Source organism: Amyelois transitella, chromosome Z (genome assembly GCF_032362555.1).
Source record: "Amyelois transitella isolate CPQ chromosome Z, ilAmyTran1.1, whole genome shotgun sequence".
Taxonomy (NCBI): Eukaryota; Metazoa; Arthropoda; class Insecta; order Lepidoptera; family Pyralidae; genus Amyelois; species Amyelois transitella.
In genome coordinates, this window is record NC_083535.1 from 6877595 (window position 1) to 6898663 (window position 21069).

At 36.1% G+C, this 21069-nt stretch overlaps 1 protein-coding gene across 2 annotated transcripts; it reads right to left on the reverse strand.

Annotated features, from left to right (window-relative positions):
- Window positions 1-138: 138 nt before the first annotated feature.
- On the reverse strand, window positions 139-21064 carry LOC106133941 (neuralized-like protein 4). 2 transcript variants are annotated; one of them, XM_060953544.1, is made up of 31 exons: window positions 20467-21064; window positions 19109-19210; window positions 18864-18977; window positions 18269-18430; window positions 17179-17320; window positions 16624-16690; window positions 16123-16255; window positions 15354-15509; window positions 14616-14756; window positions 13770-13854; window positions 13448-13550; window positions 12934-13110; window positions 12704-12794; window positions 12374-12491; window positions 12030-12144; window positions 11508-11701; window positions 11022-11207; window positions 10618-10742; window positions 10291-10403; window positions 10047-10179; window positions 8891-9032; window positions 8383-8561; window positions 8163-8256; window positions 7698-8024; window positions 6789-6871; window positions 6058-6213; window positions 4911-5096; window positions 3643-4609; window positions 3246-3414; window positions 2725-2784; window positions 139-2403 (listed from the first exon to the last, which is right to left on the reverse strand). In XM_060953544.1, exons 1-31 carry the CDS (start codon window positions 20617-20619, stop codon window positions 2304-2306), a joined length of 5073 nt encoding a protein of 1690 aa, XP_060809527.1. In that variant the 5' UTR covers window positions 20620-21064; the 3' UTR covers window positions 139-2303. The 2 variants fall into 2 exon arrangements, with proteins under 2 accessions (XP_060809527.1, XP_060809528.1); XM_060953545.1 differs by lacking the exons at window positions 12704-12794; window positions 12934-13110; window positions 13448-13550; window positions 13770-13854; window positions 14616-14756.
- Window positions 21065-21069: the final 5 nt, after the last annotated feature.

The following is a 21069-nucleotide window of genomic DNA, read 5'->3' on the forward strand; positions in this document are numbered from 1 at the left end:
TATCAAAACTTTAGTTTCCCCTATGTAACTATATTTCCTGATGAAAATAATCATGGAAATAGCTAACTAACTAGAAACTAGATTTTTACTTTATGCCTAATTTAATATTTATAACAAACAAACAAAGAAGAATCGAGTTGAATTGTTTATTATGTTCCATAAGAATATGCAAATACAATAATAACCACAATTAAAATAATAGTAAAATACAACACAAAACATTTCTCAATAAACTTATTCGCTGTAATCAGTCGTGAGAAACAAAATCAGTCATAAATTAGTAAATTATACTTAATCCTGCAACAGAACTCGAACATTCGACAACATCAAGCTACGATAATACTGTTTTACAATAATTGTAACATTCATTAAAACATGTATAATTTTTTCTCATTAATTTGCCTCATCAACGTGAGCACAGAACACAGAGACTACGATTCAGAGAAAATTGTTACCATCCAGAATCTGCTTTAAAAACACATTGGAACATCGATAAAATTGCATGCAATCATTACTTTGATATGTTGCCGAAATGTGTTGTTCTAAAAATTGGAACCACATTTATCACACATATTATTAATTAACAGTTTTTTTTTTAAATCTTAAGCCTTATATTACTCCGATTTAGGATTGCCATAATAAAGAGCAAATATTCTGAACAACTATTTTATTAAAATTTTATACGTGTTTTCGAATCCAAAATTAAACAATTTTTATTTTATTTTTTATTATTTTTCTTCTAACATTTAGATGTCTAATTGTAACTGAAGCGCGAAAACGGAGTTGGTGCGTAGTAGACATTTTAAGAGCTATTTTATTCTGTTATGCGACAGTAAGGTGCAGGGAAGGGCTTATTTTTGAAGATTGTAGTAACAATATTTAATGTTAAATATTAAGATAACTGACAATGTACATTCAGATTCACACATAAACTACATTATAACATTAATTGTCAATATTTGAACAGCTGATTCGCTGTATCGTATTGTCCAGTTACCTTCACTAACTTAACCTTTCCCAGTCCAGATCACAACTTTAACTGATCGTTGTACTACTTAAACTAAACACGCCAACCATACGTTTTCTGACATCATTAATCACTGCACTTTGTCATTACTATTATTATTTTTATTTATAAGTCATTAACGACTATTCTGTGTTCGACTGTCGTAAATGTAGTGAGTACGTAGTCACGCTTTTTAGCTGCCTTCGTTTGAAAATTTATCTGTCAACTAAATTGGCTCGTAGCAAACCAGATTATTGTGTCAATGATTAAACACAAAACTCGTAACATAGGTACTTCTGATTACCTACATTTTCTGTCACTGATTCATATGATCATAAATATCATGATAACATGTGAGACAAACGTGAGAAATATAAGCAAGCAATACCAACTCATTCAGATTTCTATGCATAAAATAACTGCCACGATCCCATGTCAATATGACACTTCCAAAAATATTACAACTAAGAACGAGTGCGATATCACAAGTCCACTACGCGCTTACAGCGTGAGCATTATTATACAATTCATGTACTATTTTATATTTCATAAATACGACAAATATACATTTATAGGGTAAAAAGATCAAATATACATTTTTCTTTGTTTAAAAGTTAGTAAAACTCACACGCAGCGTTTTTAATAAATAATAAAATAATTTTTGTAATTATCCTTGACCAATACTTATTTATCCTAATATACTGAGATCATAAAATAAAGTGCTGAAAGACTAATGAAGCATTGCAATTGAATAAATACCCAATAAATTCATGTGCTTATACAATGTTCTGTTGAAATACAGATTAATATGATTGGGTGACAAAATATATAATTTTTAATCCTGTAATACTTAAGCTATGAAATTTTGTATGCTCATTTGCACAAATAACCGCAGACATGCTACCTGACCGGACCGAAGCTGAAAACAACAAAACGGAACAAGGCATTCGTTCACCTTAAACATAATGCACAAGCCTGTAAAAAGGCCACTAAAAATAATATTGCAGCTACTGAACTGATAAAGCAAATTCGTTCTAAAAGTTCTTTAAAATTATTCTTTGTGTAACATTTTCCTTCTCGATCGCGCTTATAACTTAGAGTAGTTTCAATTTCAAAATCTAATAATGAAATGATGGTAAAATCGTAAAAATAAATGCGGTACAATCAAAGTTCAACTACGTTCCAGCTCAAATTATTGGCGCGGTCGAAAGGCTGTCGGCATCAAATACTATCAGTTATTATATTTCCGTTACGCTGTCTGGTCGGGTTTCCGAGTACCAGATCTCATAAAAACTGCTTAATCTTCTAAGCTCGGTAGGTTGTCTTCCACGAAGACCACATGCGACTTCAAATATATCAGAAATGCGAGCAAGCGATCATTCTCTGCCTCGTTACCCCTGAAATCAACATGTATTGACCACAGTTTTAAAAAAATTAAGAAGATATTAAATTATATCACTATTTAAATGTTAATTTTAATATTTTCTTTTCCCAGGCGCATTGTAAAAGTAATGTCGATTCCGTCATTAAGTCATGCAGCTGAACATGGCTTAGTCTTTTAAAGACTGTTTGCTTTTTCTACCAATTGAGGGATAAAAACGTGACTCGAGGGTCAAATTATTTTACAAGCGATTTAATTTCCATTGGTTGAAGGCATAAAGACATCAAGTTTTGATGAAACGTCGCTAAAATAGAAAATAAAAGAAAAGCATACTTACTCAACATCAATCTCGATGGCAAGCACGGTGTGATGAGGTTTGCCCTCTTCGTCAAACCATCTATAAAGGAAAAAAAATTACAACATTGGCTTAAAAATACTTCGATAAATGGCACAAACAATCCCTACTGTCTGTTAGGCTTTCATGTCTAAACCTGAGAACCGATTTTAATAAAATTGGTGCAGAGGTAGAGTTGACATTGAGGAAACAGGCTATTTTTTTGCGGACAAAAGGTACATATCGTGGTCGCCTCACCACACCAATGGGAACACCGGCCACCTGGCTCGAGCCTAAAGTAGAGCCAAAACATAAACGCTAAAAGCGCTTAACGCCTTTTTTTTTCTACGCCTATGACTTAACATTCAAAAGAAGAAAAAATGGATATAAATGAAAGGAGTATCTCTTAAATAGGCATGTACCATCTTCGTCTTCATCGTCACTTACTAGCAGGTGACATAAAGATAAACGCCTAATCTAATATAGACTTTTAAAAAAATCTTCCCATTAGGATCAGCACTCACATATCAAACACGGGACTCGTGCTAGGAGCCATAGCTAGAGACCGCGGCCGCCTGACCACTCCCGTGGGGACGCCGGCCGCCTGGCTCGAGCCTAGTGTGGAGCGGACGACATGCCAGAATGCACGCTGAGCAGCGCCCACACCGTCGATGCGTTCAATGCGGACCCAGCCTAATAACGTAATGAATAATTAATCATTGCTGGAATGGAAAAACTTCGTCTGAAATCGCACACGCCCAAACGATTTAATGATTTTAGTTTGTGATTGATTACCATTTCAAAGGAAAATTTACTGATTAGGAGTCTAGGTTAATATCGATTTAATGAAATAGAAATTGAAATGTAGTTCCCAGCACCAAAAGTTTAGCACTAACTTTTTTTTTTAAGAATTTTTTTTACCAGCGAGAGGCGGCTGGGCGTCTGGTTGGCAGTTGGAGCAATAACACCGCACTTGTCCCCACGAAACCGCTTGCCGCAACTCCGGGTACGGCAGCACCAGGAAATTCCAGTACTTCAGCACCAAGTGCAAATGCTCGCAACCCTCCCCCGAAGCCTCCCACTCCGACTCCAAGCTCTGCCCCTCGACACCCTCTTGATCCAAACACAATATGCGATTCAAATAATTCAAATTCTCAGCTGACAAAGATTCCGACCAGAAATCATCACGGCGAGTAGACTCGTCTATAGACGACGACTGCTCTTCAGTCAAATCTGGCAAATTCCCCGTCTCTAACGTCAGCGCGTCCATTATTTCGTTATCTAGATTATCCACATCATTGGCTTCGGGATATCGATCGTTGTGACGAATATTAGTATCGCAAAAGTCTTCATGAAGCACGATATCTTCGTCGTCTCCCAACTGAGAGTCTAAGCTGAGCGTGTGCTGTAAAGCTTGTCTTATCTCATCTTCTAGAAGTATTTCCCCCATTACTGTGAAATTATGAGTGGAGTGACTTTTTTGTATGCATCTATTGACGACATCGTTGTTATCCACGGGTTGGTCTCTGTTGTCAGGTATGATGAGACTGTGGTGGAGTGCCTGTTGACGGTGAGGGTAAACTCTTCGGCACCTCACTTCAGGTCTTTCGGGATAAGTTGGGATTGGTCGTGAGTAATGGGAGTAGGAACTAGGGCCGGGTTGAACTGGGATCGGGTCGAACACGTCGTCAAAGAGATTTTCTTGGCTGTAAGATTTGTTCTTTCGTTTGCCGCGTGGGTCTTGCGGGTAGAGCTCCGGGGAAGATGTTGGAGGTTCCTCTTCAACCTCGTACTCGGCTAGGGATTCTTCGCGGGCATTTTCTGCTATGATTGGTAGATCGAATGAGGCGCCACTGACGACAATATACGGGTGAAGTAGGACAGATACCTGAAACGCCACATATGAATGAACCTTAAGACAAGTAGGTAGCAATTAGTCGAACAGCTGTATCGATAATAAGATAAAAACATTATGTGTGCGTATGGTTCCCGCCGCTTTAATAGAATAGGATCACCTTTTTCCCATGGATGGCAAAGAAGGGACTAAGGGAATAGGCACATTAATTTAGAGCCGCTTTTACCATGGGTTAGGTTCCCCCGCGAAGGTGGCGAAGGTCAGACGGGAGTAGCTTCGTGTAAAAATCTGACTTAGCCAATCGAGGATCATGGTCAAAAAACGTTAAGTTTACCTGTTGCACTCGTCCATAGAGATCAATGAGCGGGAAGACATGACTGTAGTTCCTGGGAACCGTGGCTATGACGCCCTGCACGTTGCCGTCGACGTCTAGCACCAGGTCGCCGTTGAAACGGAAGTGTATGGAGAGAACTTGTTGCTCCGTCAGCGAGTCGAATATGACGGCCATCGTGCTGAGGCTCTGCAAACAAATTATTTGGATCAGTTTATGTTTATCTGTACTTCTATATAATTCTAGCTGACCGGGAAAACGTTGTTATATATGTAAATAATTTTTAACTAATATCTAGTTATTAATAAAATAGGAATGATTAAAAGTTAATAAGAGAGTTACACTGAGATCTTAAAATAATAATTGTCAACGTTACTACTACACTTATGATGGCCGACAACTGTGTAGGGAGTGAGAGAAGTCTTATTGTGTGAGAGAAACAGGAGACCGGCTTCGTTCTCCTCACTACTCCGTGCTGTTTACTGGGTCAGAAGTGACACCTGTAGACAACTGGCGAGAATAACTAATTAAATGACGATTGATCATATATCGGCCGGTGATAAAAAATGATTAAATTACTAAAACAGACCTACTCAATATGCTCACAAAATTTCATGAGAATCTGTCAAACCTATTTGGAGGAGTACGGGAACGAACATTGTGACACGAGAATTTTATATATAAGATTAAGAATTGTCGCGTGGTTCCCGGCAATTTAGAATCGGACCACTCCATATATATGTTGTCAAAGGCGACTGAGGGAAAGGTTAACCTTTCCCTCAGTCGCCTTTTAAAATTACCAATAACAAAATTCCCATATAAACTGGGCTTTATTCTGGTTGGCGATGGGATAGCAACCTTATTACGTATTATTAACTTATTTGAATCCTAATTCTATTGCTTAGACATACAGCTGCACATGGCCTTTCAGTATTTTCAATACTGTTGGCTCTGTCTACTCCGCAAGGGATATAGATATGTATGTGGTTGCGCAGATGAGTGTAAAGGGTAGGTAATTTAAGTGCTATTTAAATGAGGTTCAGTTGATTTCATACATTTTTTTAAGTACAAAACAGATGTCTCTTTTTAAATGAATTGTTCTATTATCGATAACGAACAGTAACGCGTGCACAATTTATGGGATACTGACATAGACGCCGTTGTTTAGCAGCATGTCGGCGGAGATGACCCAGCATGGCCACTCAAGAAATATTCCGCAGGCGGGTAACGCTTCGTGTGGAAGGGCGCCCACCGCGCCAAGTTGAACACTACCGCTCCATTCTTCAGTCACTTTGTCTACGCGAAACTGAACAACAAAAAATCTTTATTTAATAAACAATTGTGTGCGGCATTTTAATTTTGAAATTCATGATTGCTAAATCTATGTATGTCTATACATAGATTTAGCAATCAAAATCGGAATAATATAAAACTGATTATTCCGATTAAATTGGATTTAGGAATTTAGTTAATCTTAAAGTAAGTTACAGACTAGAGACAAGTATGAATGAAAGCAAACATGCTCCTTCAAAAATATTAATGCGATGATTAAGAATAACAAACATCAAAAACATATCATAATGCAATTCGCAACGCATTTCTTATATCATAAACGTTAACTTGAGTAGTTTTCATTATGAACAAATCTTACTACTATAACTTGCCTGGACTAAGGTAACATGCTACCCATATGATTTTAAAAGTTCAAATAATCAATTGGATATATATTTAAATGAACTCTTTTCCAAAAAAATTTCAATTTCGCGAAACACACTGAGACATGCCGCATAGCGCAATAATCATTTGCAAGCTAATTTTTTTACAAAGTTCGTAAGAGAAGCTTCATTAATAAAATTTTAAGAATTAAAATTAGACACCTACCCTGAAATTATGACCCCTCCTCAAAGGCTGGCTAACGATTGCGATCGCGTGATTGTACCCTGTAGTTCGTACCGCTACAGTATCTGGAAAAACAGAATAATATTTAAAGTTAAACATTCAATTGCACTATGAGAGCAATATGTACCACAATTACATGAAAATAAAAATCGGTCAATCAGTGCATTTATTCGCTAAAGCAATATTTCAATAAACTTTAATGTGAAACAAAATAAAGCGCTAGCATAAAATGTAAAATAACAATGAGAAATAAAATTTAAGAGTACTTATTAACAAAAAACATTGTTCGCGTAAGCAAAACAGTACGAGAAAAGCGCAAAGCAAACAGGTAATATATTTATTTACTCTTTTATAAGTTTATTTCTTTCTTTCATCTCCAATTAATCTCAGCCAACCAGTTTATTAATCTCTAATTGTCATTTTTGGATACTGATTGTTTATTTCTTTCAGAAAAATATTATAATTTTGATAAAAACCGAAGTCACAGATAAAACTTTAAAAATGTCGAACCTCGCAAAGGTCATCATTTCGTAAACTCGCGAAAATAGCAGTCATCTCGCTAAGAAAATATGAATAAATCAGTTGTTCAGATATTAAAAATTACAAACATACATACATACATATGGTCACGTTTATATCCCTTGCGGGGTAGACAGAGCCAACAGTCTTGAAAGACTGAATGGCCACTTTCAGCTATTTGGCTTAATGATAGAATTGAGATTCAACTAGTGACAGTTGCTGGCCCATCGCCTAAAAAAGAATCCCAAGTTTGTAAGCCTATCCCTTTATATTAAAAATTATTGTTGGCAATTATGTTCCGTGAGTAAGTACAAAGGAAATGCTAAAACTAAATTTCTAGAAATTTCATATACATATATTTTTATGCCTTACCTGAACTACAAAGCTTGATATTCTTGCCGTGCACATAATGGAACGTGTATGGCAGTGAATGTCGTTTGCGTCGGGACTCAGTAGTGACCAAAGACACTGTCGTAGCATTTTCTACTGGAGCAGGAACAGTTTCGGCAGTTGTAGCAGTGTGGGCGACTTCTGCGGCGTTGGCACTAACATTAGGTCCAGTATTTGAATTGGCAGTCTCGCCTTTGGCCTGTCCGGCTTTGGCTTCGGTTGCTTGTTCCCCAACATTTGTAGCGGCAGATTGAGTGGCATTGTTCATGTTGTTTTCAACTGGTTGTAGTTTGACCTCTTCGTTGGGAACTAAAGATATGAAAATATTATTATTAGTGTCTGTTATAATAAACGGTAAATGGTTCAATCTGGTAAAGCTTTGACGACATAGAAGACCAGCAATTCGTCATTACATTACAATTTTTTTATGTATTTACAATAACTTACTGGTAACAGGTAGAACATGAGCCACGTTTCCAGCTCTAGAAACAGCTTGAATTTTACACACCGGTCCGTACATTTCCATTACCACATACACTTTCTGTGAAAAATGAAGATTCAAGGTAATTAATTTAGACAAGTATTATGAATGAATTTTTGAAGAAAAAATATACTGTGGAATTTTTGTTTTAATGAATGATTTATCATCAGTAAAGTCAATGCTTACATCGGGAACTTTCTTGAAGCAAATATCGAGTAGTTCCGAGTTGTAGTAAACAAGGACTCGAGAATCGTTGGTCTTCTTCAAGCCGATGCGGTCTCCGGTCCGAAGCCACTCCAAAGTGGGCAAAAATGAACGGATGTCTTTCTCAAGGGTGCCAGGGCGAGATGTCTTCAAATATTTACCTGGTATCAGGAAGTATCATTAAAGTCAAAATAAGCAAAACCATATCCTAATTAAAATTTTGGTTTGGAACGGGTATTCACTGTGAGTTAAAAATCATACTTGTTTCTTTATTTCGAAATTAAAGTAGTCCTACTAATTTTTACTTTATCGTACAATCATAATGTTGATACAAAGACGGACTTCATTTAAATTGCCTCATCTCTAACAGTAAAGTCTAGGTTATGCTGAGAATTTAAGTGGGTGTTATTGCTGAGAAGTTCTTTTACATAATCAATTGAACTTTTCTCAAAAAATCATCATTACCGCTGAATACAAACAAATGTCTTACCGTCGATGTAAGTTGTATAATGTGGAAGGAACTTCACGGACGGCGGAAGACTTCGATTTACGTGCGCGTTCAAAATGTTTATATCGGTTATCCCCATTTTGAAACTACCAGCATATCCAAGCGAGCATTCCAAAATTTTGATCTGTTGGTCAAAAATGCAATTACGTTAGTTAAAGAGGTAATTGTGTAATTACATTGTGTATTGAAAAGGTTTTATTTTCTTATGTAATTCGAATATAACATATTCTTCCGGCTCTGTCAAGCGCAGGTAGATTGGGCGATCCGAACAAATCCTAGCTTGACGTTGCTAAAAATAATAAATATGCGTGCTTATAGTCTCTACACCTAAGACGCTATAGAGCAGACTGGACATAATGTAAAGGAAGAACTCATAGATATATGATATTAAATGTTCACCCTCTTAGTGTTTGTAATTAAGGCAATAACTGACTGACACTATTTATCTTTAAAGAATGCACGTCGCTGCAATATTATAGATAGATAAACCTCTTTATTGCACCATAAGAGTAAAACATACAAAACAGCACAAAACAGACTGAAATGGTACAAAAGCGGTCATATGCTCCATATCTAGTTCAATTTCAGTGAAAAATTCTCTTAATGTGTGTAATTATGTTATTCGTGGTCCAAGTTGTAAAGGCTTTGTTTCGCGTCGAAACTTCCGTTTAAACTATTAGTTCAAAACTACAAACCATACACAAGAGGGAGCCAATAATTACACGACGAAGGCCACATTTAACTGGGTGGCTAATAATGGAATTTAGATTTCGACATAGTGACAGGTTGCTAGCCGTTTCGCCTAAAAGAACTTTATAAGAAAAACTGCCAGATATAAACTATACATCAGAATTATAGTTTATTCCTTTACATACATAAAATTACTTCTCTCTACCGAATGGGGTAGGCAGTGATCATCTTTTCCACTTGCCACTGTCCCTGCATACTTCTTTCGCTTTATCCACATTCATAATTTTTCATGGTCGCTTAAGGTACTCTTAATTCAGATTAAGAGTACCTTAAGCGACCATGAAAGACCTTTCGTCTAGCCTTTAAGAAATCCACACAAAAAGATGGGAGTGTTCCTATTTTAATGTCTACATGTCACACTACATAAAACAGAATACCACAAATATACCTCAAAAATTTCTCCAATGGCAAGATGCGCGGAGCTGAACACCAGGGCTCCAGTGGGGTCCGGCCAACGACGGCGGGCGATGGAATAGTCGTGCAACAGGCAGATGTTGTCTCCACAGTATTCTGAGAAACTCCTAAATAAAAAAACAAACAAATTATACACACAACTTAATAAATACTTGCATTGCACTTAGCTTTCTGCCGCAGCACAAATCTAACAAGTGTAGAAGAAAAGATTAACTTACCAATACGGAGGCGGTGGTGAAGCCAGGGCTCTTGAGTGAATCAATAGCGAGTTATCAGAATTAGCACAGCCGTTATAGTTGAAAGCCCTTTCTTCGTTCTGTAGTATCGTTACCTAGAAAAAAAAATGTTAATAATGTTCTCAGAATCATAGAATTATAAATTTGAAAGCCATTTCAATCACAGTGGAAAATTATCTTTCCCATTAATTTGGGTCTTGAGGGTATGAATTTATCGCAAAATTGTGGAATAAAATGCAACTACAAACGGCGTAGCCAGAAGCCTATCTACCTTTAAATTTTAAAATACCTGTTCAATTCAAAAAATACCTGTGTGCACTGTCCATAGAGATCCACAACCGCGTAAATGTTTAGATGCGGGACATACCAAGCTTTCCCCATGTCCATGCCGTCCAAGTAGTAATGCAGGCTTCGATCTGCATGCCACATCATACCTGCAGGGTATTTAAAACTTATTTTATAGGAAACAAAACTAAATCGCCATAAACATTGGAAAATAGCTTTTATATACATAAAAACTATTTTCCAGGAAACGAATATCTATATAGATATTCGTTTCCTGGCCGGCGGTACATACTATTTTGAATTTATTGAAATTAGATACTCGGTTTATCAAGTCCATAACTAAGCCATTCAGTCGAACATGGCATTGTTGAGACTATGGGCTCTGTCTGCCCTGTAGGGGATATTAACGTGTCAAAATATCCACTTACCCACACGGCTTCCCGCTGTAAGACCATCCAAATCGAGTGGATATCCACTACGAACGCATTCGCCATCTTTCATCATCGCTGAACCGCTGAGAATATACGTGTCCCAGTTTAGGTCCGTGGCGGTGCCAGCGACGGTGCCCGTGCCCCCGTGCGATTCTAAATCTTCAGGGCGGATGGCAGTCACACCTTAAACAATTTACAATATTTTAATAACGGCAAATAATCATAACAACAGATAGACCTTGCCCAGTTGCTTGCACAATTTTGTCTTCAATTTATTTAAGTTTTTTGTCGGACCTTCCCTCTGTGGGATTCAGTAAAAGGAGCCTTTGTTACCAGGTCTTATCTATGTATCTGTCAAATATTTCGTCCATATTAAAATTTTTATATATTCTTCTCTCTTCAAAATCCTACTTCGCGTGTTCCCAATTTCCACTGTTTTTCTTTTTCTCTCTTTATGATACTGAATAAAAATAAAAAGCAAACCAATTTCAAGACTCCCGATCCAGCAATCCACCATCCTGTCGATTCTCAGTTCAAACATATCGCATTCTCTCAACGGCCTCGAACTGAACAACACCGCGTCGTTGAATTCAGAGTAAACTGTGGCGCGCGTTGCCGTCAGTCGGTTGCGGCTGAGCCGGGCGTTGCGACCGTGCACGCGGTGGAAGCACATTTCTCTGGAAATAAGTTGAATTACGTACAATAAAATAAAAAATCAATACAACAACCTACATATTAAACCCACATTTAGGGGTCGTTTGAAGATTTTTATATTAAATACTTGGTTTGCGCCTCGAAGGCAATAGAAATTGTTCTGAACATATTAAACAGATTACATGTGAACATACAAGGCAATAGAAATTGTACTGAACATATTAAACAGATTACAAATTTGAATTCTAATTCATTGGAAATAAATATTATTCAGTGACAATGCTTTAATTAGTTGATTGGCAGACTTTAACCATTTCTTTACTTTGTTTGAAATATATTCAATAAACTAACGGATAAATGGTAGCATTCGACTCTGTAGATAATGATGATTCCGGCGAATATACGACGGGAGGCGGCGGTGTGTAAGTGTCCACAATGGTAGCTTGCGCCACACGACCATACAAATCTGTAAAAATTAAGATCCATACAGCACTCGTCTAAATGAGTGATATCGATATATTTTTTTATTTTTGTTTAGAACATGGATAATTCTTTATGGGGTTATAGGGTTTTTATGTTTGACATCTAGGATAATGTTCATGTTGTATTGTTTTTGTACCATAAAAACCACTTGCAAATCAAGTTTTTGGATATTATTATATTCACTAATAACAGTACAAAAATAAAGTTCTTACCAATAATACCAAAAACTTGCTCTGGAATGTTGAAAGCGGCTGGCCCTTGATCCAACCCATTCACAAAGAAATGTAGTATTCCCATATCTTTACGCATCACACCAACAGTGTCGCCTTCCTGAAATAAACAGTACACAATGTTTTTTTGTGATTAATACACAACGGATCGTGGTAATAGGCGGACCTAGGGCTCTTCTCCAGGACAAACGAAACCGGGACAAAAACGCCAGAAACACAAGCACACAGCAAAATGGAAAAAGGGGACCATCTCAAATGTCAGTCAAAAATACAATACAAATATAAAAATCTTGAAGAAAACGAAGCATTTACCACAAGTCTGTTCAAGTTTCTCACGTATTGCGGGATGACAACAATGCCATCGTGAATGACATCTTCTCCGGTCATGGCCCAAGTACCGGATCTACAAACAAAATTCTTTAGTAAAATACAACACATGATTGTAGGAAATACCAGTTAAAATATTCAAATAAATATTTCACCATGTTAAAGAGTAATATTCATATAAACCAAAACTGCTGTATTTAACAGACTGTACTTACTTCGCGTTGCTCATTTTAAAAGGTATCTGTATATCATTCGAAGTATTCTGCGTGACCCCGATCTCAATGCTTCCGGCCCATTTAGGGATGACCAGGTCGAGTCTAACTTGGAACAACTCGCCAGTTCTCAAGGTGCGGTTGGTCATCACTATTCCGTTGTTGAAGAACTCGAAAGCACTGAAACAAAATATTAATGTGTTCACGCCACAAGTAATTGAGTTGATAGCTAAAATATTCAAGTATTCAGAAGCATACTTTACGCATCAAAAGCTAATATCAACCTGTATGACTAAATAGAAATCGGAAAAATAAGAAAATAACAAAATTCATATTGAACTGTACTGTAGTTTCATCAGGAATAATGTAATGGCACATTCACTAGCACTTGCCCCTTTAATAGTCTTATATTTTATTCCGGATTCTATAAGTATTCAGGAACATATCGAGCAATTAAACATAACTTTATTATAAAGCATCATAAGCAATTAATGTTGTATAAACAAAAGATACTTACTTAGGCCTATGAGCAGTCTTACCATCATTAATAATAATAACATTCGAATCACGCAGCGAATGAAATAAAAGGCTCTCTTCGTCTATTTGCGGTCTTATGGGATCTGTAATTAAATATGTTTTTGAAATGCACTCCACACAACGAAGTTTAAAGCATTCTAAATTTCAAGTGTTTCAAATTTTAAATAAACAGTTCTTATTTCTTTCCATTCAGAAAGAAATAATAACTTTTTATTTTAAATTTTAAAGCAAAACTTATCCGTATTTGACTGCTTCATACTACGAGGAACCTTATTAGGTTTTACTTAAAAAACAACACTCACTGGAGGCCTGTTCCTCAGGTGTTGCTTCAATTGGGACGCTTTGTATGTTACTGTCCAATTCTTCACATGGATCTACTATGGACACCTGTGAATAAAGATTGTGTCACAGAGTGGCAGAAAATATTAAACGGACACTTATGGCGAGACTATGGATTCTAGGATTAAATCACAAGTCATTTTTAAACTTCTTGTGATCCTTAAACTTCATCTTGCTTGTGATCAAACACACTCGAACTCCCATTAAAAAAAAGTATTCTTTCTTAAAAAGCAACAATGATGGCTTCGACGAGGAATTTATTTTGAATCATGTTGACTCAATAGCGAAGTCTTGCGTAGACTGAACACGAAAGTTAAGAACTATATGAACGTTGCTCGGATGTTCACTCCATTGGTAATTAAAAATAATAACATTGTACTTCTGGGCAATGTTTTCTTTGTTTTTTACTCCGTAGCATATTTCTGAGAGCTTTTCAGCAGTTGACTTGAGATATCCGTTTATTACAGCATGTAAGTGATAATTTACATTTTTACATAATGCGGAAAGATTTGTCTGTCACCCCATCATAAATAAATCAAATCACGACTCTTGGCATAGACAACATCTTCCCAGTTGCTTCATTGTAAGAATGAAAGCAGGTCGGCTGAGCATTTGCTCAACTTGCTTTCCATTCACACTCTTTTTAAATATTTATATAAAAAGAATGTGAATGGAAACATTGGAAAGGTAGACAAATGTTCCTTGATGAGAACGGGATCGTCGTAAAGAAGAGAACATTAAGTGTGGATGAAGCTTAAGGTCAAGATTATCTACGCAACTTAAGGTCAAGAGTTAAACAGTGATAGTACCTTTACTGTCATTCCATACAAATCGACAACGCCCCACACTTGCTGGTCTACATTCTCTGAAGCAATACCCTGGTCGATACCATTAATGAAATAATGCAATTTTCCATCCTCCTTGCGCATCATTCCCACTGTATCACCTTCCTGTTAAGGGATTTGAAACAAAGTTCATCGTACCATTAATAAAGTTCGCAAAAATAAATAATAAAATTAACGCAAATTTGGTAAGGCCCCTTTACCATTTAACACAAGCAAATCATGACCATTCTCCTGGCGTTTGTCCCGGTTAAAATTCTCATAAGGAGGACCTGGGTCCACTTACGCCCACGATCCAGTAGTGAAAAGCGAGTTAATAAAGCAAGCGAGATAATTACTTAGTTTATTCCACAAGTGCAAGAGATTTTATTTGCTATTTAGTATTAATAAAGTCAGAGACGCAATAAATAAATCGTTTTATTAATTCTAAGGTGAACAGGGCAGAGGGCCCTTGCTTTTCCAAAAATTACTTCTGGGCTTCCAAACATTGTGGAATATACCAATCTTTTTATACATTACTGTATGAATGTATGCCATGCAATTATCATATCATCAATAATCAACCTGGTCTTCCTAATTAGCGAAAATAGGAAAAGACGGAGGGAAACAAATAAATATCTGTCTCCTTTTAACTGGCATTTTTTATTCTGATTTTTGTATTTTAACTTGAATTTCCAAGTTGGTTATTGCATGATGTATACTCACCCTAAGTTCATCCAGGTTAAAGTTTCCATACTCCAGGCAAGTACCGTGGCCATTCACCAGGACTTTGCAGCCTGACATCATTATAGTACCAGAGTCCATGTTGGTCATTGTGGAGGGAAATCTTATGGTCGCAGGATTGTGAGTGGTAACACCGACCTACAGCCAAAATTAAATAAATATATACGGGACAAATTACACAAATTGAATCAGAATGTGGTATGGCCACAGAAAAAGTATGGCATATAAACTCCAATGATACTTTATTTTATAATATATATTTACAATAAATCAATAAATTATTATTATTAAAGGACATAATTCTATAAAATAATTTAAATTGATTTTATTGAATTTTTGAAATATGTATTTCATTTGTGATCCATATAATAAAACGCTAATTAGTCACTTCAGACCGGGATGAGAGCAACGCGAGCGGCTCTGTCAATTGGAACTAGTACTTTGACCTAGGACAGTACTATAAAACAAAACCATTTCAAATTAGTAGCATTTGTGTGATTGTGAAAATTCAGACTGAAAAAAATTTAAATACCTTCACATTATTATTAAGTTTATTTATATATCTACTAAAGTACGTTCGGGTAAAACGAAACATCCCGTTAATTAACATTCCCAAGTTAATTTAAGGAAACCTATTCTTTATGCGCTTATACACTACACAAGGAACCTATATGTGTTTCAAATCTCTAAGACCTAGAGATTTGGACTGTGTGTTGATATGTCAATGTCCTGTTTTAGATATTCAGATTACCTCAATACTGCCACTCCACTTGTCGACGAGCTTATCGATGCGTATCTCAAACAGCTCGCAGTCGTAAAGAGGTCTATGCGTCATCACCACGCCATTGTTGTAATCGTCTAAAGGGCGCGCCCTTTCCGCCGACCTGCCAACATCAAATATCACACTTATCCAGTTGAACGCGGGCTTCCGAGTCAGTCCGCTCTGTCCCCGAAAAGGTTAAGGTATACTCAAATTACGCCTCTATCCCTAAGGGTACACAGAGACTAAATTTTTCGACATGCCCCGATCCCTGCATCCTTTTATCACTTCATCCAAATGCATAATACTCTTCATGCAAGCACGTCAGTTTAGGATATGGATATGTAGATCGAAATCTATTGCAGAAAATCTAAAAAGATGTCTTAAAAGCTATCGGAAGACTTGTCTAAAAATAAGCCAACGCATTGGTTTATTTACTGACACACAATCTCATGCCATATATTTTTTTTTTTTAATTAGTTTATTACTCACTTATTATAATTAGATAATTTGACTAGAATTCCACATCTTGGATGAAATCTTAAACGATCTTGAGCCACTGTAAGAAATAATTAATAGTTTGTTAAAAATATTCATGAGGGTACATATAATATCTGCATATCAAAGAGTGCTCATATGTTTTGCATAGTCTAGCTTTTATTATACACTAGAGGCCGCCCGCGACTTCGTCCGCATAGAAACCCTATCAATCCCGCGGGAACTCTGGGATAAAAAGTAGCCTATGTGTTATTCTGGGTCTTCAGCTACCTACATACCAAATTTCATGGTAATCGGTTCAGTAGTTTTTGCGTGAAAGAGTAACAAACATCCATACATCCATACAAACTTTCGCCTTTATAATAGTAGTAGGATTTAATAGCTGGTAATTTATTCCTTAATACTCTCTGCCCTGAATGGTATACAGACGTGATTATATGAATGTCTTTACAGTATAGTAGGCACCAGTATACCACCTCTGTACAACCTATATTTTTCTACATGATAAATTTGCTTTACTTTTTTACATCATTCTCTCGCAATAATTACCCAGAGAACAAGCGCCTTCCATAGGTATTGGTATGAACAAATCCGTGGTCTCTTTAGGGTAGGTAGAGTTCTCAGGAGGCAGACCAGCTATGTCCATTCCGCTTGACGTCAATGTGTCATCATTGTTCGGATCTTCTTCAATCTAGGAAAAATATCATTAATACGTGTTACTGTATACACTATTACAGTATACTACAACACACTAGTGTAATTGTATTGAAATAATTAGTTTTACATTTATTCGTGTTTTTTTTTCTGTAGACAATGTTCATTCGTCCACTATTTAAATTAAAGAGATCTATATTTGTAAATTGACGTCCGGTGAAAATGCTGCAGTGTAGTTTGTTCCGCCGCTTCTGCGACACATGCGCTTTGGAAGCGGTAGTAGTTATAATTAGATTTAAGTGATGTGACGTTAATAAGTGATACCTAGTATCCAATTTTGAAAATAAATCTTTTCTACATATTTAGTATTGTTAAATAAAACATTTTTAATTTATTATAATATAAATTAATAATTATATACACCAAGTACTTGTTGTTGTCTTCGTTGGAAATATCTACCTTACCCACTTTGTAAAGACATCTACAACAATAAATAACTGTTGACCCATTATGGGACCAGCAAAATCTATATGGATTCCTTGCCATGGGCCATTTGGTTCTTCCCAATGGTGAAGAGGTGTTTTAGCGGGTGCATTTTGTTGTAAGCGACATGATCTACAAGATTTTACCGTGTTCTCAATATCTTTATCAATATTCTTCCAGTAAACATAACTTCGAGCAAGCATTTTCATTTTCACGATACCAATGTGACCCAAATGTAATTATTTGAGTATGCTGTTGCGTAAGTTTCGAGGTATGAAAATTCTATTCCCTTTTAGAATACAGTCATCTTGAATTGTAAGTTCGTTGTTGTTGTAATCATTGGTAGGTAATTAAGACCCAATTAATAGGAATGTTAATATGTTAGCACTTAATACATTTTATTTAGTACTGGGGTAATTTTAGCGAAGTTCTGGCAGAATATAATGGAAATCAATACATCTCGTCCGATAAAAAAAAGCTAAAAGAAAATAAATAAACTTACCTGATCTAAACTTGTTTCCATTATAGGTCTCATTCCTGTAGCATGAACTATTGATACTTGCACACACTGACCGTACAAATCTATGACTGCAAACAACCTCAGAGGCAGATCTTTTGCCGCTACTCCAAGTGATCGACCATTTATATAAAAAAGTAACTCAGCCTGCAAGAAAAACTTTTAGTTTATTAAACTTCATAACTTGTTGGTTTGTTTGAAATACCTTTATTGGCTTATTGACAAAAGGTCTCTTTAGACAGTATACAAACCTTTGTCAAAGGTATTTAATCTATACTAAGATTATAAATGTGAAGACTTTGTTTGTTTGAAAGCACTAATGTCAGGAACTACTGGTTCGAATTGAAAATTTTTCGTGTTTTATAGACCATTTGTTGAGGAATTTTGGCTATATTACATTACGCTGCAACTATGAGAGCGAAGAAATAATGAAAAATGTGAAAAAACGGGAAAAAAATTTCACCCTCGAGGGCTTCAAATAACTATTCCACGCGGACGGTGTCGCCGGCACAGTTAGTTTAAAATATCCAATTGCTCACACCCCACTTATATGATATATTATGAAAGGAGATGAACTCACCTTATTAGTTCTCATAACTCCAAGACAATCCCCTTCTCGAAGAGTATCTAGTTCGGGACCATACGAGTTGACCAATGTGACCCCATCTTTTACTATCGAGCTGCCTGACATTATCTATCAAAACATATTCATTTATGACAAAATAATTATCTGAATTACTACTACCTCTAATACACAAGGTAATATGATAAAAACTTAATATATGTAATATAATTTACTTATATTTTATTTTAGTTTAGATTTACCCATGCTGTGTTACGGAGTTTTGTGGCTGTAGCTGGTAATTCCATGTACTCGGGATCCAATGTTGTCACACCAATTTCTAGGGAACCATTCCAAACATTCACCTGAAGCAAAGAAAAATTTACAATGAAGTCTTATTTTACTGTAACTGTAGGAAACTAATAGGAATGTTATAGAAACATGTGTCAGTAATGAATAAAGGTCACTGCTTAAGGACTTAGTGATAAAAATAAACCCAGCAGCACCCTATTTTTCTCACCAACAAAATTTAAGGATTACAAGACCTTCACCATACTGATTATTTAGTTATTTTATTAATTAAACTTCATTACACTAAATACCTAGACTATTTATATACAGACTAAATGCTTAAAGCATTTTCTACCAACCAACCATTGGGTCTGACATTGAACTTTATGTGGGGTCATATATGTATATAAATATATTTATACCTATACAAAATATACATATGGTCACGTCTATATCCCTTGCGGGGTAGACAGAGCCAACAGGCTTGAAAAGACTGAATGGCCACATTCAGATATTTGGCTTAATAATAGAATTGAGATTCAAATAGTGATAGGTTGCTCGCCCATCGTTTAAAAAAGAATCCTTTTTTGTACTGGTGCCAGAACCACATGGTACAAAATATAAAATAAAATAATGAAAAGGCTAATAGGTATTAAATACCCTTGCAACTTAAGATACACCTATATATCTGCAATTTGAAACTAGAACGACTTGGAGATGTCCTAATGGACTTGGGAAATGAATTCCAGAGTCTAACAGCCCCAACGACCAAAGTATTGGAGACAAAACCTGTACGGCAAAAAGGGGTAGCCAGAGTTAACTTTTTTGAAGAACATATTCTTTTGTGAGTGGAACTTAATCGTTGGAAATCTTTGGAGATCGTTGTAACTTAAGCGTAGCAGATAATGAAGAGTAGTATAAACTTTCCGAATGGTTGCAACAACGTGTGAATCCCAATTTAAGTTGGTATAAATATGTAAGACAAGGTTTTTAACAGTCCTTTTAAACTCAATTATAGTTCCGTCAAAGATCAGCAGTGGCAAAGTGTTAATGTCAATATTATTAACCTGATAGGAGGATTAGCTGACTGATTGATACAATTAAGATATAAGTATATTTGATATATTGGTACTATTTCTTAGTTTTAATTTAATAATAAACATACTGTAACTACACCCTGGCCTCTCATCTCTTTGTTGTGATTTTCATCAGTTTCAGTTAGGTAAAAAAAATCTGTTCATATTTATACCTAACTTTTAACCTTACTATTCGTCTTATAAGATTCTCATAATTATAAATAGATTGTTTTTATTTTAAAAAGACAAATTACCTTTCTATCAATGCACACTTCAAACATAATATCATTTTTCAGTGGCTCTGCGCTCAAGATGAGCCCGTGGTTAAATTCAACAAAATTTCTTATGGCAGTGGAATTGTCGTTTAATAGGGTGACTCTGTCACCACATCTTCGGTGGAATCTCATTGTTTTTATTTATGAAGAACAAAACAAACCTAGATATATAATATCCAATTATTGATTACAACATTGTTAACAGTTTACCGCTCACGCAACATTGAGTCAGGTTTATGATAAATAAGAATTTGGCACCCGCTAGGGTGTGGAAACATGGTAAAATGGTCATAATATAAAGGCACAAACTCCAAACATTTAGAAAAACACATTATAGACGATAATAGTTAAATTGATCACGTTCACTATATAATTATTATGCATTATAAATGTTCGACAAAGGATTTGGATATAAAATCTATATTTTCTTATAACCCTGTCAGAACAAGACTGAGCAAGACAGAAAACTGACTGTCTGGGAAGGAGGGGGGCTAGCTAGCTCTACCGGGTAGACTAGATAGAGCAGGGGCCCGAGCCGCCTGAGTCGAGGGGAAGCCGCCGGGCCGGGTCTGGCCGAGGTTG

What these genes read in the sequence shown, in the direction of transcription:
- LOC106133941 (XM_060953544.1), bottom strand. Translation starts at nt 20,619, where the DNA reads ATGAGATTCCACCGAAGATGTGGTGACAGAGTCACCCTATTAAACGAC. An exon ending in TGTATGGAATGACAGTAAAG is followed by an intron (nt 13,855 to 14,615) that starts GTACTATCACTG and finishes CTTTATTCACAG; the next exon opens with GTGTCCATAGTAGATCCATG. An exon ending in GCCATCGAGATTGATGTTGA is followed by an intron (nt 2,404 to 2,724) that starts GTAAGTATGCTT and finishes TGTTGATTTCAG; the next exon opens with GGGTAACGAGGCAGAGAATG.